Source organism: Nycticebus coucang, chromosome 9 (assembly GCF_027406575.1).
Source record: "Nycticebus coucang isolate mNycCou1 chromosome 9, mNycCou1.pri, whole genome shotgun sequence".
In the NCBI taxonomy this organism is placed as follows: Eukaryota; Metazoa; Chordata; class Mammalia; order Primates; family Lorisidae; genus Nycticebus; species Nycticebus coucang.
The window spans coordinates 81,070,271-81,088,279 of NC_069788.1; the positions used below are offsets into that span (position 1 = coordinate 81,070,271).

The 18,009-nt window shown below is 43.4% G+C and overlaps 1 protein-coding gene across 1 annotated transcript in view; it reads right to left on the bottom strand.

Annotated features, from left to right (window-relative positions):
- TECPR2 (tectonin beta-propeller repeat containing 2) overlaps positions 1–18,009 on the bottom strand; it is a 140,990-nt gene that overhangs the window by 67,966 nt on the left and 55,015 nt on the right. Inside the window, exons 7-12 of the mRNA XM_053601267.1 lie at positions 15,981–16,113; positions 12,424–12,753; positions 10,595–11,598; positions 7,069–7,252; positions 3,521–3,694; positions 1,442–1,622 (exon numbers count right to left, since the gene is read on the bottom strand). Of these exons, the coding sequence (XP_053457242.1) occupies positions 1,442–1,622; positions 3,521–3,694; positions 7,069–7,252; positions 10,595–11,598; positions 12,424–12,753; positions 15,981–16,113 (2,006 nt within the window). The remainder of the gene's footprint in view (positions 1–1,441; positions 1,623–3,520; positions 3,695–7,068; positions 7,253–10,594; positions 11,599–12,423; positions 12,754–15,980; positions 16,114–18,009) is intronic.

Consider the following 18,009-nt stretch of genomic DNA (forward strand, 5'->3'; position numbering starts at 1 on the left):
CAGAGTGTCTGCTGGTGGGCATGGTGTGGGAAAAGGATCGTGACTCTCCTCACAAGGAATGGATCATCGAGTGCTAGGAAGGAAGTTTGAGTGTGAGTTAAATTACCGTGCAATATAAATTGACTAAATGTGTGATAGGTTCTGAAAGATATACTGCTGACCCAGAATGGTAGGGAACTGTCTCAAGAAAAAAGTAAGAAGGCACAAAAGGAATTCAAGACCTATGAGTGCCATCTCTCTAGTCCCTCCTTTACCAAGGGAGCAACTGCAAATTCCCCCAACATGTCAGGCTGAGTTGTGCAGAGGCTTCCCTCTCTACCAAGTATTCCCTTTCCCTCCTTCCATCTGGGGAAGTATTCCTCAGTTTCACAGCTCCATTGAGGGCCCACTCTGCATGCTGCCTTTCTGACCTCTGCAGTTGGAGTCTACATCTCTTTTGGCACTTCGTGCTCCACACTCTTATTTAGAATCATCTATACCCTCTGGTCCTTACTGTGTATGTGGCTCCCCACTAGACTAAGGAATAGTTAGGGCAGGGCTTAGTCCCAGTCATCTTGGCACACCCAGTCAGGATAGTGCTGACTCAAACAGGGATTCACTAAAAGTTTATCAGGTTGTTGAATTTAAATCAAGAATACCTTAATCTAGTTTTTCTAAGGATTATTAATATTTCAACACTAGTAAAATGATTTGATGGCAGTTCTATAATAAAATATTGAATGGTAAGCAGTAGCCTAATATATTATAGCTCAGAGATCAATTTTAATTGACTAGGACAGAAATAAAGAAAAATATGTGGATCTAAGCCATCATAGACTCTAAACAGAAACTATCCAACAATGAGGAGTCTGAAAAGAGCCCAGGAAGACAGGCTCATGGCTCTATGATGTTCTGAGTTACATGGAGGGCAGCAGCGTTTTATGTATTTATTTATTTATTTTTTTGTAGAGACAGAGTTTCACTTTATGGCCCTCGGTACAGTGCCATGGCATCGCACAGCTCACAGCAACCTCCAACTCCTGGGCTTAAGCGATTCTCTTGCCTCAGCCTCCCGAGTAGCTGGGACTACAGGCGTCCACCACGACACCCGGCTATTTTTGTTGTTGTTGCAGTTCAGCCGGGGCCGGGTTTGAACCCTCCACCCTCGGTATATGGGGCCGGTGCCTTATTGACTGAGCCACAGGTGCAGCCCAAGGTAGCAGAGTTTTTTAAAAACTGAGCTCTGATCCAGTTCCCCGGCTGGTGGTGAGGCAGACAGAGTGTCTCTAAGACTTGGCCGCTGAAGTTGGCTCTGGATTCAAGAGAACACTATTACCAGAGCCTTCAGGGGACTGGGTTTGCCTAGAAACAGGCTCACATGGTGCCTTACAAAGAGTCAAGCTGACAAGAGTGATGAGAGGAACAAATAACATGCTGCAGAAGTCCCTGCCCATGCAGGTACCTGACGATGTCACACTTCCACTGCTCCCCTTCTGGACAGAAGCTGCTCACACCCTCCCGGTACAAGAGGGCCCTCTGCTCCGTCAGCGCCCACACCACGCTGTTTCGGGCTGTGATCTGGGACAGCGGGTAGGGACAGTCAACCTTTACGGCTCTGGCGCAGGGGCGATCCACGCTAAGACCTGCCAGGAAGGTGGGAAGAAGACCCCAAAGACACACAATCAGGAAATCAGGACTTCACATCTCATTTTGATTCTGTTGTTGGCTTCTTTTTCTTTGTTTTGATACTTTATGTTCTTTCATAACAATAACTGCTTTTTCTAAGCAGTTATAACATCTACTTGAAGCAGTTCTGGACATTCTGAAAGCTGAAGACACAACAACTCAGAATTTTCCAGTTTCCCAAAGTAGATTAAGAAGTTCTGAGAGAACATGAAAGCCAAGAGCAGGAGAGCAGCCAACAAACCCCAGAGGCTACAGACAACCCAGACCTCTCTTACCCTCAGGTGGTGACCCTCATAACCTCAGGGAGCAGAGGGGGCTCGCCAGCCATCCCTATAGAGAGAGTTCCAACACAGCAGCCCCTCCGGTCTGCTTTAACCCGGGCCAATCTTCCAGGCCAATCTTTCATCTTCCAAATGAAAACCTGAATTTCCCAGTTGAAGTCTGAGGTCCACCACAATGCAAGGCTATGGCAGGGCCAGAGCTCAAGGTCCCTGACTCTCCATCCAGTGCTCTTCCCCTTGCCTCTTTGTGAACTACCAGTAAAGAGTGTTTAAATGAGCTCAACGGCCACTCCTAAGAAAGCTGGCAGAGCAGCTGTCACAAAAAACCCATATTCCTTACTCTTAATTAAGTCCCAGTACTCAAATTTGCTCTCTCACTAATCACAAAAGGATCAATCACAGCCCTTGGGTTGTATCTCCTTACACTAAACTAGTTGGGACTCACCTGAAGGGACTCGCCTAGGCCAACCCCTGGAGACTCTAATCCCATAGGTCTGGGTAGGGCCAGGCTCAGCTGAAATCAGTGCCCTGGTGAGTCTTCTGACAGTACTGATTAAGAGGTTATCCTCTTCTCAACCCTACCCCAGAAGCAACCACTTCCCCCATGACCAAAACCCAAATGTCCTGGAAGCTAGATGTGCACATGCCTTGCCAGAGCCATTTTCATTTAAAGGAAGACATAGGAGCTAGAATAAAGGCCAGGGCTCAAGGTTCTTACACATCTGGGCAAGGACCTTCCATCTCAAAAATCGTTCTCAGCTAACAGTTCATAACAGAGATTAAAACATTCTCTTGGAATCAGCAATATTAAATGGTTAGCAGATTGATCTTCGCATAAATCCAAAATAGCCTTTTGACAATCAAAAAGAACTCCTGCCCCACAATCCTTCCCAGACACTGATAAATTACATTGCTTGTGGAAAACCATTTCCCATTTTGCTGACAGTATATAAACACTATCATTGCTGTTTACTTTTAATAAACAAGTCTCACTGTGCCACTTCCAGAAGCTAAAGGCTTCCCCAAGGGCAGTTTCCTAGGACAAGCTGAACTGCTATTTAGACCAAATTATTTCTTCTTGTTTTTTCCTGATACACATGTAAATAAGTATATAGGAGCTAAGCTTTGATCTGGCTGAAAAAAAAAATGCAGCCAATTATGCTTAAAGGAGGAAATGATTCTTTTTATTATTATTCTTTTATTTATTTATTTTAGTGAGTAATACTAGCTTTTATCTTATGATGGAGGAAATGATTCAAATGTCATTTCTCTGTATTCTTTCCTCCTAAGATTGGATATTGCAGCATAGGTGATATGCAATAGTTAGCCATAGGAGAATAAAATCCTATTTCTGTAACTCAGGATAATCCTATTAATCCTATGTTAAATCTGTGTCAGTAACAGGAAACTGCTAACACATTTCAAATGGCAAATACTCTACCCAGAAGTGTTTTAATTTAAACTGATTGTTTTGCCTTTTAGTTATTGTGACTGTTATAAACATGTTTCTGCCAAATCAGGGTGCACCAGAGGCAGTGATACTAGGGCTGGCAGTCATGAGTGCAGCCTCTCACCTGTCTGCAGGTACAGGTCCCCGCTCGTTCTGATGATCCAAGCTGTGTCATCACTCAGGGCCACAAACACTGCCTGGGGCAGGGCTTCATACCAGTGCCGCTTCCCCTTGATGGTGACCTTCCCACAGGCAAAAGCTCGGTTAGATTTCTGTTCAATCTTCCAGAGAAGGGCTCCTGTGGAAACAAAAATAATCTTCAATGCCCAATAAATATTAGAATTATCTACAGGAAAAATGTTCATTCTGGGCACTGCAGGGGATAGAGATTTCTTTTTCTATTTTTTTTTGTAGAGACAGAGTCTCACTGTACCGCCCTCGGGTAGAGTGCCGAGGCGTCACACGACTCACAGCAACCTCTAACTCTTGGGCTTAGGCGATTCTCTTGCCTCAGCCTCCCAAGCAGCTGGGACTACAGACGCCCGCCACAACGCCCGGCTATTTTTTGTTACAGTTTGGCCGGGGCTGGGTTTGAACCCGCCACCCTCGGCATATGGGGCCGGTGCCCTACTCACTGAGCCACAGGCGTCGCCCAGGGATAGAGATTTCTAAAACAAATTCTGTGGCGTATACTCCAACTGGTTTGACCCCTAGGCCACCTACCAGAGGTGCAGCTTTGGATGTCATGTCACTGAATGTTTCCAAGCCTCACTTTCCTCATTTGTGAAGTAGGGCTCTCATCTACCTTACAGTGATTTTCCTAAGACTAGAGTTAAGAACACATCAGCAGTATAGCACATAGAGCTGGGCACCGTAGGCGCTCATCACTTGGGCAGAAGAGTTATGATCACATCATCAGGTGTGGTGAGATAAATACTCAAATAAACATCACGAGGCAGAATCTAGTACCCTAGAAAAGACTGAAAACGTCCTCCAGGGATTCAAAGAGATGAAGCACTTCTGGACAGCTAAATGGAAAAGATGGATAAAAAGGATGCATTTGAGCTGGGTGTGCCTGTTTTCAATCAGAAGGGGATTCTGGGTCGGGTGTGGTGGCTCACGCCTGTAGTCCCAGCGCTGTGGGAGGCCGAGGCAGGTGGATTGCCTGAGCTCAGAGGTTTGAGACCAGTATGAGCAGCAGTGAGCCAGAGTAAGACCCTGTCTCTACTAACATCAAAAACAGCTGGACGTTGTGGTGGGCATCTATAATCCCAGCTACTGGGGAGGCAAAGGGACGGAGCATCGCCAGAGGAACAAGAAAATGAACAACAAAAAAGAGTACTTCAAACGAAGAAGAATGAACAAGCAAGCTGAAATTAAAAATTAAAAAATAATAATAAAAAGAAGGGGATTCTGATGATCAGAGATAAAAGAAGACAGGGGAGGAGGAAGGGAATACAGGCAAGCACTTTAAATGGAAGCTGTAGTCCAGGCTGATATGAGCAAAGAGGAAGAAGCACCAGGGAATCACCAAGAGTGTAGCCAGGCTAGGCTAGAGTTGTCTGTTGAATATCTACTCGTGTGGCACCAGGAAAAACATGGGCTGAGAATGTTAAACTCAGGAAGACAGAGAGTTCCAAGTAGCACAACAAGGGACTGAATGGTTTGGAAATACAAAGTAATTAATATAATCAGGGAAGAACTGACTTTTCTAAATGGCTAGGGAGTGGAACCCAAAGGTAAAGATCAAACAGGTAAACACAAACAGGAAAAGAATTATAACACATGATTGTATAATATCAGCTAATGGAGTGGGCTGTTATTTCAGCTAGTCTCTATGGAAAAATATCTTTCAAAAAAGCAGTGGAAGGGGTGGCGCCTGTGGCTCAGTCGGTAAGGTGCCAGCCCCATATACCATATACCGAGGGTGGCGGGTTCAAACCTGGCCCCGGCCAAATTGCAACCAAAAAATAGCTGGGCGTTGTGGCAGGTGCCTGTAGTCCCAGCTACTCAGAAGGCTGAGGCAAGAGAATCGCTTAAGCCCAGGAGTTGGAGGTTGCTGTGAGCTGTGTGATGCCACGGCACTCTACCGAGGGCCATAAAGTGAGACTCTGTCTCTACAAAAAAAAAAAAAAAAAAGGCAGTGAAAGAAAGCAAGTATAGGGTGGTGCCTGTGCTCAGTGAGTAGTGCGCCGACCACATATATCGAAGGTGGAGGGTTTGAACTCGGCCCTGGTCAAACTGCAACAAAAAATTGGCAGGGCGTTGTGGTAGGCACCTGTAGTCCCAGCTACTCAGGAGGCTGAGGCAAGAGAATCGCCTAAGCCCAGGAGCTGGAGCTTGCTGTGAGCTGTGACACCATGGCACTCTGCCAAGGGCAACCAAATGACACTCTGTCTCAAAAAAAAAAAAGAAAAAGAAAAAGAAAGAAAGTATAACGACTCTGAACAGACTACTTATTTATTTATTTATTTATTTATGAAACAGAAGTTAACTTTGTCACCCTCAGTATAATGCCATGGCGTCATAGCTCACAGCAACCTCAAACTCTTGGGCTTAAGCAATCCTCTTCCTTAGCATCCCTAGTAGCTGTGATTGCAGGCACCTGCCACAGTACCTGACTGGTTTTTTTTTTTAAGAGACATTCTTGCTCAGACTGGTGTTAAACTCCTGAGCTCAAGCAATCCACCCATCTGGGCCTCCTACAGTGCTAGGATTACAGGCAAGAGCCATTGTGCTCAGCCTGAACACACTAATATTTTCTTTTTTTTTTTTTTTTGTGGTTTTTGGCCAGGGCTGGGTTTGAACCCGCCACCTCCGGCATATGGGACTGACGCCCTACTCCTTGAGCCACAGGCACCGCCCCCACACTAATATTTTCAATAGTCACAAAGACCAGGGAAGGGAAATTCATCCAGTAACTAAAATTACATAACTATAAAGTTATAAAGGGCAGGTCCAAAGCCATAGACTCGGCTTTGTCTAACTTCTACTCCAACCTCCTTACAGTAAGCCAGTTATTTGGAGGTTAAAACAAAACAAAACAAAAACCTAAGAAAACAAAAATTCTACTAGAATGGTACAGAATGGCCAACACTGAGAAAAAACAAACAAATGATTCCATTTAGATAAAGGAGGTCTTTAAGCCTACTAATACCTCATTCAGGAAATTCAGCTCCAATTCACTAAAAATGGCCTAATAATGGCCTGAAAGAATGAATGGACTTTTCCTTTTACAGTCAGGGAATAGATTATACACCAAAGCAGATGGCTCATTAAAAAAGAATTGCTAAAAAGGCAGCCAAATAATTGTAATATATCCAAGAAACCCATAGGCACATCTTCATTAGTTTATTTGCTATAAAGCAACCCTGAGAAACAAAAACACATTTTATATTTATAAGCAGTTAGCATTCAAATATTCCTAAAAAAACACACCCTCAACATTCAAAACTTTTTGTATAGCTCACAAAAATTTATTTATGGGTTACCATTGCAATTAATAAAAAAACTAAAGCTCAAACTGAATTTACACCATGAATTGATGTCAAACCCTGGGCAAGAGGCAAGTGTGCTGAACGCACAGCAGTGGAAACCTGACACTGACACAAGAAAGTCACGTGCTAAGACGTCTGCACCTAGAGCTGGGCATTGGGGAGCCAGGAGGCGAACCTGAGGGTGAGACTGCCACCTGCTGGACAGCATCTTCAAACTTCTGCCAGCGCAGCCCAGCGCTTGGCAGTGCACTGCAGAATAGGCCGCCTTTGTAGTCCAGGCACCAAATATACTTCTCCGAGACCGCCAAGCTGAGTATGCCATAGCCAGGACCTGAGTAGCCCATCCAGCTTTCTGCAAACTAACAAGGAGAGAGCCTGGTGAGTTCTACTGTTATCAACAAAAAAGTGAAGTGAGCAGAGTATCATGAAAATGATATAGCTGAAAGAATCTTTGAGAAGTCATGTTGAAACCCTCTACCCCTGCTATCTTTGTATATCCCTCTAATAGAAACCCTCTGAAATGGGAGCCGTTGTCTCCTTGGTAAAGACCCCATAACATCCCTAGATAACACTTTGTCCTATAAAAACATCCTTCCTAAGGTATTACTTGGAGTGCTGTATCTCCTTACAAAGGATCTGGTTTTATTCTATAGGTATACTTCACTTTACACAAAGAGGTGTGCTCTTTAACTTCTGTGTGCAAATCAATTCTCTGTAGTCTGATCATTACAGACTCATTGAAGAAGCAACACCACCACTAGTTTTTTGTTTGGTTTTTTTTTGCAGTTTTTGGCCAGGGCTGGGTTTGAACCCACCACCTCTAGCATATGGGGCCAGCGCCCTACCCCTTTGAGCCACAGGTGCCACCCACCACTAGTTTTTTTCACAATATTTTTTCTTTTTTGAGACAGAGTCTCACTTTGTCACCCTGGGTAGAGTGCTCTGGTGTCACAGCTCACAGCAACCTCAAATTCTTGGGCTCAAGTGATCCTTTTGCCTCAACCTCCTGAGTAGCTGGGACTACAGGCATCCACCACAACACTCGGCTATTTTTAGAGACCTGGCTCTTGCTCAGTCTGGTCTTGAACTTCTGAGTGCAAGCAATCCACCTGCCTCGGCCTCCCACAGTGCTAGGATTACAGGTATAAGCCATCATGCCCGGCCCTTTATCATATTTTTTTGAGCACTGATCCAATCAGAAACATGGCATGGTATATAGCAAAGGCTGCGGGGAGCTTGGCTAAGACACCTTGTCTCAATTTTGTAGACTAGGGTTTCATTGCTAGGATTCTTCTCAAAAGCAAAGCTAAATAAAGTTTCTATACTTTAATAATTTTTTAAAACTTCAATGAAAATCAATGTATTTGCACAAATACCCATATAGAAGTTAAATGCTTCAAAGAGAATGGTGTCCAACCCTTCTCAATCCCGCCTTGCTCCCTCTGGCAATCCTTATTCCCTCCTCTTCCTCCACAGGAAAAAAAAAAGTCCACAATTTTTTTGGCTTTCCAGCTCTCTGGAGGGAGAGAAAGTTTGGGAGAAGTTCTCTTCAAAGGGCCAGAATTCCTTGCACCTAAGTAAGGTCTACTCTGGATATTTAAATTCTCAATACCCCATCTCACAGTCTGCCTTGGTTGATAACTGTCATTGGCTCAGTACCCTCATTGAGTCCCACTCAATGGCAATGACCTGAGCATGTATCCAGCTCTAAGAGACTCTGAGGCTCACAAAGACAGGATCCACAACTGGCTGCCATCTGCACTATGGTATCCTCCATACAAACATAGAGCTTGACAAGTGAGGGCACTCAAGAACCACTAGGTTGAACAGATGAGCACAGGATGACTGATAAAAGCCCAACCTCCTGGCATTTTGTCTCAAAAGAAGCAGTAGTTTTCACTTTTGAGGCACAACAGCACAGAGTATGAGAGGGGGTCCTGGGGCCTGCTCTGCCTCTCACTTGCTATGTGACCTTGCACAAGCCACTGAACTATTCTGGGCCTCAATTTCTTCCCTGTAAAATGGGGACAACACTATATTTATTTCATAGTTTGCTTTTTTAGAGAAATAAATGGGTTGAACTTGAAAGTGCTTAGCAAGTATGGTGCCCCATGATCGCATTAATGTACACAGCTATGATTTAATAATAATAATAAAAAAAGAAAGTGCTTAGCAAGGCATTTCCACATCACAAGAGCTGACCAAATCTCATACAATGTTAGCATGAGAGAACCCAGTGGGACACATGGGGAAAGATATTTGGCTTAAGTACACAGTTGTAACCCACAGCTTACATCGACAATTAGTAGGAAATGTTAAAATACAGTTTTAAAACCAAAGACATCCAATAATAACTACTTGCTTTAGAAAGTAAGCACATTAAAAATATTTTTTCTTTAATATAAAATGCTCAGGAACAGTTAATTATCTCCTAATGATGTGGGCTAGGAGAAGCCACTGAAGACTAGATACCCCAAACATGGCTCCCACACAACTTTCAGGGGAGCCCTGGGACTGCAATTCAGTGGTGGAGGAGACAGTGGTTCTGGAAATTGCCTTGTTTGTGCTGATGGTTCCTCAGAGATGTTCATTTGAGGAGATATAGGAGTCTCATACCACAGCCAGGATGGTCACATAAAAAAAAAATAATAATAGCAACAGGAGTCTCAGCCTTAAAATTGTTCACAGGTTTCTCTACTCCACTGGTGGACAGTCTTCTGCCACTGGTTTTCTGAGATAACCCCAGGTCAATTCAGCTTTTGTTGATAAAGTGGGTAGTGGACTCCACACAAAAACATTTTTTGGGACAGAGTCATGCTCTGTTGCCCAGACTAGAATGCCATGGCATGAGAGTCAGCCTAGCTCACAGCAACCTCAAATTTCTGGGTTCAAGCGATCCTCTTGCCTTAGCCTCTCTAGTAGGTGTGACTATAGGAATGTACCACCGTGCTCAGCTAATTTTTTCTATTTTTAGTTGAGTAACTCCTGAACTCAAGGGATCCTCCTGCCTCAGCCTCCCAGAGTACTAGGATTATAGGCGTGAGTCACCACACCTGGCCCATCACAATAAAAGTTTTAAAAAAGTATCTGGGTATGATGGCGTACACCTAGAGTCTCAGCTACTTGATAGTCTTGAGATGGAAGGATTGTTTGAGCCCAGGAACTTAAGCTGCAGTGAGCTATGATTTCACCGTTGCACTCCAACCTGGGCAAAAGAGTGATATCCTGTCTCTAAAAATAAAAACTAAACAGGCCAAGTGTGGTAGCTCATGATCCTAGCACTCTGGGAAGCTGAGGCAGGCAGATTCCCTTGAGCTCAGGAGTTTGAGACCAGACTGAGCAAGAGTAAGATCCTGTTTCTACTAAGAATGGAAAAATTAGCTGGGCATTGTGGTGAATGCCTATGGTAGTCCCAGCTACTTCAGAGGTTGAGGCAGGAGGACTGTATGAATCCAGAAGTTTGAGGTTGAGGTTGCTGTGAACTAGGGGGATGCCACGGCACTCTAGTCTGGGCAACACAGTAAGACTCTGTCTCAAAAATAAAAACCAAATCACACAAAAAATTTTGGCCTACAGCTTTTCAATGAGAATATAATTTCTTTTCATAAGAAAGAAAATAATCAGTCTTGCTAATCATTCCCCTTAAGTAAGAAAGAAACCTTAGATACTACCTTTCCCACTGCCTAAGCCCACCCACATACCTGATCTGACTTAAGTAGTCCCATGTCATCTGCTCCAGGCTGGCTCAGGTCCTGCACGGAGCGACTAGCTCCAAGCTCTGTCATGCTTGTCTCTGAGGCTGAAGATGGAAGCCCGTGGGCATAGATGTCCTCCTCATCACTGGATGTCAATGCCTGTTCCCGTGAAGGGTATTCAAGCCAAGGCTCATGGGTACAGGCCGCCAATGCAGAGATGGGAGTTAACTGTCCTCCCATGCCCCCCAAATCACATTCATAAGTGGACATTTCCTCCTGACCTCTGTCACTGTCAGTGACAGTATGCCAGGGGTTTGAGCCAAGGTAGCTAGGGGCCCCCACGGTGGTTAGGATATCCTGCTCCTTACTGGGCTCCTCAGCACTGCCTTCATCAGTTCTAGTTCCAGGCAGCCACTGTTCATGCTCGGCAGCTGGGACCCAGGTGAGGCTGGAAGGCACCATGAGTGAGTCGAGAAGGGAGGCTTCTGAAAAAGTGCTTTGGGGGTTATTGGACTCTACACCCTCCCCATCATGGGCCTCAGCAGAGTGCTCCTGTTCTTGGATGGGTAACTGTTTGCTATTTGGTCTACCATCTGCAGGACAAGGCTCCTCTTCCAGCTCTGTGACATCATCGCCTTCTACCTCTCCCCTAGGGAGCAAGGGTAAACTCAACATTCCACCGAGTGGCTCCAGCCCATGTGCATGGTTGCAGCGTAGAATTTCAGTTCTAATCTCATTTTCTTCATCCATTAAGACAGGACCAGAGTCAGGTACTGCCGGAACACTAAATGTTTCACGGTCAGTATTTTTTTGCAAGATACCATTCACCTCAACACTGAGGTTGCTTTCTTGGTCAGGAGACTCTGTGCTCAAGTGATCCACACTACTGCCCAGAGCACCTGAGCTCATGGATAGCAAGTCTGCGTTCAAGGATTGGGGACTGTCCCCAGGAAACTCGGAGCAGGGAGTTGACTCCAGGGAACTGTGACAGGTACTCCTGCTTCCACCTTCTAATTCAAAATAAGAACATTCAAAATAAGGCAGGACTCTACATGAAGATTAAGAAACTGAGTTAAAAACAAATTTTTGGCTCAAGAAAACAAATATTTTGAACAAAGGGTATTTTGTGGATAAAAAATAAACCTTGTAAGTACAAATTATTCCAACACAGGGATGATTTACATGTATGCAAATATCAGACACACCAATAGGCTCTAACGCTTCACTCAAGAAATACTAAAAAAACAAAGTGAGATGCTCAACTGTATCACAGACCAAATTTTAAAAATTTTAAAATGCTTAAGAATCTGATAAAATTTTCCTTCAATATTGCAGTGATAGTTAGCTAGACAGGCTTAATAGGCACCAACAATTAAAAAGTTAAAACAATTTTCAATGTTAAATCCTGTATTTGGTAACATATCCAATACTAAATGTAAAAGATCTCATCATACAACAGTGCAAATTGTCTTCCTATTTCCATGACCTTCCACCCATGTTCACAGAATCTCTGTTTTAATGGTATGCATAAATAAACATTTTTATTTTAATATTGAAAAATAAAAGACCTAGACCCTTTAAAATGGGGTTCTGTCATTGAACCTTGTAGAGACATATATGTGTATGTATTATCTGTTAATGTGTGAAATACATTCCTTTGGTGAAGGAATGCATTTGTTTTCTGAAGACCTCTGCTTTCCAACCAACGTGCCAGCACTCATTCAGGGGGAAGCAGCATTCCTAGCATGGGCAGATGTGCAAAACTCCCAAAGCATTGGTAAGACTGCCCCCCAGTGAGCTGTATGAGCTGGTGGGTACTTAGCTACAGCTGGTACCTGTCTTCTTCTTCTTCTTCTTTTTCACTCTGATAGGTTTCACAACAAGCTCCTGATCAAAGTCTTCAGAGCTAATGATGCTGAATCTCTGCGAGGAGGGCTGGCCACCATTGCCCGACTCGGGGGCTGCCTGAAGTTCGGGCAGCAGGAGCCCAGAGCTGCTGTTGGTAGAGTTGAGCGAGCTGCTCCTGCTCCTCGGCTCGCTGGGCACTGAGCTGGTCACAGAGGAGCCTCTGAGCCTTGTCTCAGGAACTGTGGCCCCCACTGGTTTCTCCACATGCTGCACGTGGACTTGCTGTGAACATCCTGACATCTCCAGACCATCTCTCACTGAGAAAGAAGAATTGAACTTTACCACTAGTAATCCAAGAGAAAGTCAATGTGCACTGATTCGGGCTTACTAGCCCTGATACTAACTGCCACAGAGGGAATTAAGGTTCCAGCCTGCTCAAGAACTGAACAATTCTAAGTTCATAGAAATCAGCAAAACTAAAAGAAGTGCACAAAAGATTCTGAGAAATAGTTTTTGTTATCCTGGAAACTCATAGATCAAAATCAGTAAAATAATTTGCCATATCCATGTCTTGTAAATAACTCAATAGTAAGTTAATGCCACTAAGAATATATCATTTCTCCCTTCAACTTACAAATTCTTTATAAAGGAGAGATGCCCATGTATAAAAAACAGGTTTAGTTATACTTCAGACTGTGCCTTGAATATACTTTAATATTACTCAAAGGGTATTTGAAAAATATATGTGTCTATATAACTAAATTTCTTCTTTTTTTTTTTGAGACAGAGTTTTACTGGGTAGAGTGCCACGGTGTAACAGCTCACACCAACCTTAAACTCTTGGGCTCAAGTGATCCTCTTGCCTCAGCCTCCCGAGTAGTTGGGACTACAGGTGCCCATATGGCTAGTCTTTCTATTTTTAATAGAGATGGGGTCTCGCTATTGCTCAGGTTAGTTTGGAACTCCTGAGCTCAAACGATCCTCCTGCCTTGGCCTCCCAGAGTACAACGATTATAGGTATGAGCCATTGTGCTTGGCTATAACTAAATTTCTTGAAATTCAAGAAGGGAAAGGTAATTTTCCACTACAACAAACTCAAGACAGAGAAGTACATTAACGAAGTCAGCACCAGTGCAAACAGAGTGGAATGAGGATCAGGCTGCAGAACACAAATCTCTGCACTCTGTCCCCAAGACACAGGGCGGTGAGTTTCCCTAGCAGTGGACTCATCCTTCTCTCAACATGACACAAGGTTACTATAGCCAGAATGGTTCCAGTTACAAGACTGCAGCCCACTCTGATCCATTCAGCCATCCTTTCATTACTGAGTATTCACTGTATCCCAGACACAGTTTCAGGTTCTGAGATATGGCGGTCAATAAGACATAGGAATTCCTGCCCTTGTGTGCCCAAATTCTAGAGGGGTTGTTCATGAGAGGCAGACTGGGGGCTACCAGAGTGTGCACCAAAGACTGGAGGGGCAGGACTCTGCTCTGAAGTGACTTGTTGAAGATTATGTAAGTTAGCAGCAATCTACAGCTATGCTTTCTAATTTGGCAGCCACTAACCACACATAGCTATTTGAATTCACATTAATTAAAATTAAAGGCCTTTTATGATTCAGTTCTTCCACTACATTCATTACATCGCAAGTACCCAGCAGCCACGTGTAGACAGGGGCCACCTATGAGACAGTGCAGATGCAGAGCACGTGCATCACTGTAGAAGATCTACTGAACAGCAGGGGTCAGGGTTTAGCCTCTTGGCTCCATGCCACTCCTCTTTCTGTAAGTCACATTGCGCCTTGATTGTATTGCCTTAGGGGGCCTAGCTCATGAATTCAAGAATCAGAGCTTATTCTTTCATTATAAAAATTATGATTTCAAAATATTCATCCCAACTTGCCTTTTATAACTTAAGAGGTAAATGGCAGCAATGAGGAGAATGATGAAGGGGCCTGCACAGCTGTTGTCACCATCAGGAGTAAGTTCACTGATAAGACAAATATATAAAGTATCACAGATGTGTACACAAGAATATATATGAAGATTCTTTGGTCTTTAAAGTCTGGGATTTATGAATTACACAAAAAAAGTCAAAAGCATAGAGAATCTCACCAGGTGCGGTGGCATGCAACTGTACTCCCAAATACTTGGGAGGCTGAGGTGGGAGATGGCTTGATCCCAGGAGTTCAAGACCAGCTCGGGCAACACAGTCAGACCTCATTCCTCTCTCTCTCATTTTAAGATGGGGTCTCACTCTGTTGGCCAAGCTGGAGGGCAGTGACTCAGTCATAGTTCACCACAGCCTTGAACTCCTCAGCTCAAGCAATCCTCTTTCCTCAGCCTCCTGAGTAGGTGACACTACTGGCATGTGCCACCATACTCAGCTGATTTTATATTTTTTAGTAGAGATGGGGTCTTGCTATGTTGCCCAGGCTAGACCCCACCTCTTAAAAAGAACACAAGGAAGGGCAGCGCCTGTGGCTCAAAGGAATAGGGCGCCGGCCCCATATGCCGGAGGTGGCGGGTTCAAACCCAGCCCCGGCCAAAAACTGCAAAAAAAAAAAAAAAATACAAGGAAGTATGGTGCTAAGGGTAAAAAAGTACGTCCCAGATGACAGATTTAAATCTTCTACAATCTTATGCAAATCTATGTCTTTTGGCATATTAGTCTTGCATACTTGGACATAGCAAAAAGGATCAGTAAAGCAATTTCTGGCTGAAGTGGTGGCTCATGTTTGTAATCCTAGCACTCTGGGAGGCTAAGATGGGAGGTTCATTTGAGTTCAGGAGTTTGAGACCAGCTTGAGCAACAGCAAGACTCTGTCTCTATTTAAAAAATAGAAAAATTAGCTGCGTAGGTGCCTGTAATTCTAGCTTGGTGGAGGAAGGAATACTTGAATCCAGGAATCTGAAGTTGCTGTGAGCAAGGCTGACACCTTGGCGCTCTGGCCTGGGTAACTGAGTGAGACTCTGTCTCAAAAAAAAAAAAAAAAAAGTAAAGCAGTTTCTGTTTTCCCCTGTTTACCCAACCTCCCTATCTTCCATACCCATGAAAGCAACTCTACCAAATTGGAGACCCTGTCTGATGAAAGCCTTAAAGTCAGTAACTTTCAAGAAATGTATTATAAACATTACTTTAAGAACCATAAGGAATCCTCCAAGTCCCCCTTGCTTAAATAAAGTTGCAATAGTTCAGTAACATAATGGTAAGTCTAATAGGCCAGACAAGGTCGACTGCCTGAGCTCATGGGTTCAAGACCAGACTGGGAAAGAGCAAGACCCGGTCTCTAAAAATAGCAGGGTGTTGTGGCGGGCACCTGTAGACCCAGCTACTTAGGAGGCTGAGGCAAGAGAATCACTTGAGCCCAAGAGTTTGACATTGCTGTGAGCTATGACATCACAGTACTCTACCAAGGGCAACAAAGAAAGACTCTTATGTCAAAAAAAAAAAAAAGAGGGGGAGGGGGTTTACAAATTAAAACTTGTGATTACATACAACAGAGTACTATATTCCCATCACATACATAATGAATACAAACCTATTGATGTGAGTCCTTCAGGCCTGCTTGAAATTCTTATAATGTTCCTATCTCCCTTTAAGAAAAATATTTCATTTTCTGTGCAGGAAACAGACACAATATCACCTGCTCCTTCCAAACCAGCAATTGTGGCCTGTCAAAAAACAAAACCACAAAACCAGACAATAGTAATAATTCAAAGCATAAAAAACATGTATAAGAATCCAAATAAGCCAAACGATAATTGTACTTTGTTACAACAACTTTCTGAAAATTCTTAGAGTAAATCAATCAAGTGAGTAGGAGTTTGAGAGACTCCCTTACGGGATGGGACCTCTGCTGTCTGCAGCCTACCCGTCACCTTTGTTCTTATCCCTGCTTCAAGTTTACAGGCCAATTGAATACTAATCCTTCATGTTCATGTGTCTGGAGTGTGTGTTTCTCTGGGCTTGAATTCCTTTCCTCTCCCTGTTCACTGAGGAGTTCCACTTAGAGCCATATACCATTTCCTTGAGAAGCCGTCCCTGACAAGCTCATCTTGGCAATGCCCAGGGCTCCCCAGTAGCTCATAGCACTTTTTCCAAATCTCCATTTGGTACCTCACTCCTGGGCTAGAATAATGTGCAGGCACATCTAGATTCCCCTACTATGTACTCCTGTGGGAGAGAATAGAGTGTACTGCAACTCATTATTTTTGAATGAAAAATAAAAGTAGGGAAGATTCCATCAGCATCCTATGAGAGCAGATGGCAACAAAACAAAGGGCATCCTGAGCTGACACTGACTTAAAGACAGTTCTTGTGTTTCAGTCAATAGCACAAATAAAATAGTTTAATGGAAACGATAAAGAGTATCTAAGTTCATTGCTATTTTTTTCTTTTTTTGAGACAGAGTCTAAAGCTATCACCCTATATAGCATGCCATGGCATCACAGCTCACAGCAACTTCAAACTCTTGGGCATGAACAATTCTCTTGCTTCAGACTCCCAAGTAGCTGGGACTACAGGTCCCCACCAGAACACCCGGCTGTTTTTTTTGTTGTTGCAATTATCATTGTTGTTTTAGCTGGCCCAGGCTGGATTCAAACCTGCCAGCTTTGGTGTATGTGGCCAGCATCCTACTCACTGAGCTATGAGCACCATCATCATTGCTAATTTTTTTTTAAAAAGTCTGATCAACAGCTGGAAACATGAGATTAATTTCTGAAAGCTATTAATCACACTGCCTAGAGACAGTCCACACTCTGATGGTAACTGGCAATGTCTGATCATAAACAGTCCCTCTGTCTCCATTTCACTGCCTATAAAATGAACTTAATTATACCTACTGGGTAAAGCATCAAATAAGCGTTCAGATGAAAGAAGTGATATGCAATTACAAAGTATCATGATGCCACTAATTAATAAGCACATACAAGTTCAACAAGTATCCAGAGAAAAAAGAAAAGTTCTCTTAACTGAGGAAAGAGTACAAAATGTCCTCCGAAATATCCCTTATAAAAGAAACAAACTCAGGGCTAAAAGGCACTTTGGTAATTCCCTAATCCAATACTCCCCCATCCTTACCCTATTTTATAGATAAGGAAACCAATTTCAGGCAGATGAGAGTCCTAGTTAAAGGCAGAACTAGGCTAGAAGATTCTAGTCTGCTTCTGCTCTATTAGGTCGCTTTTCTTTCTACCAAAGCAGTATTACTAGTCATGGCTGATAATAGTAATTAAGAAGGTTTCAATGAAATGCATGTAAATTCCTTTTCTGCTGACATATGCCAAATAAGAAAATCCTTTACTTCCCATAGTCAGGCTCTCTTATGAAAGAAAAGGGTGTTTGTCAGAAGCCTACTGAACTCAAGAAGATGAGCAAGATGGGGCCTCGTTAAGAGTCTGAAGCTGAGGAGTGGGAGGGTGAGGCAGGGAGATTATTTTAAAAAGCGCAAAAGCTATCAACAATCACAGGAACCATCTTATGGAACTGGAAAAAGAGGAACAATCTAATTCCAAACCTAGCAGAAGAAAATAAATAACTTAAATTAAATCAAAGGTTAATGAAAT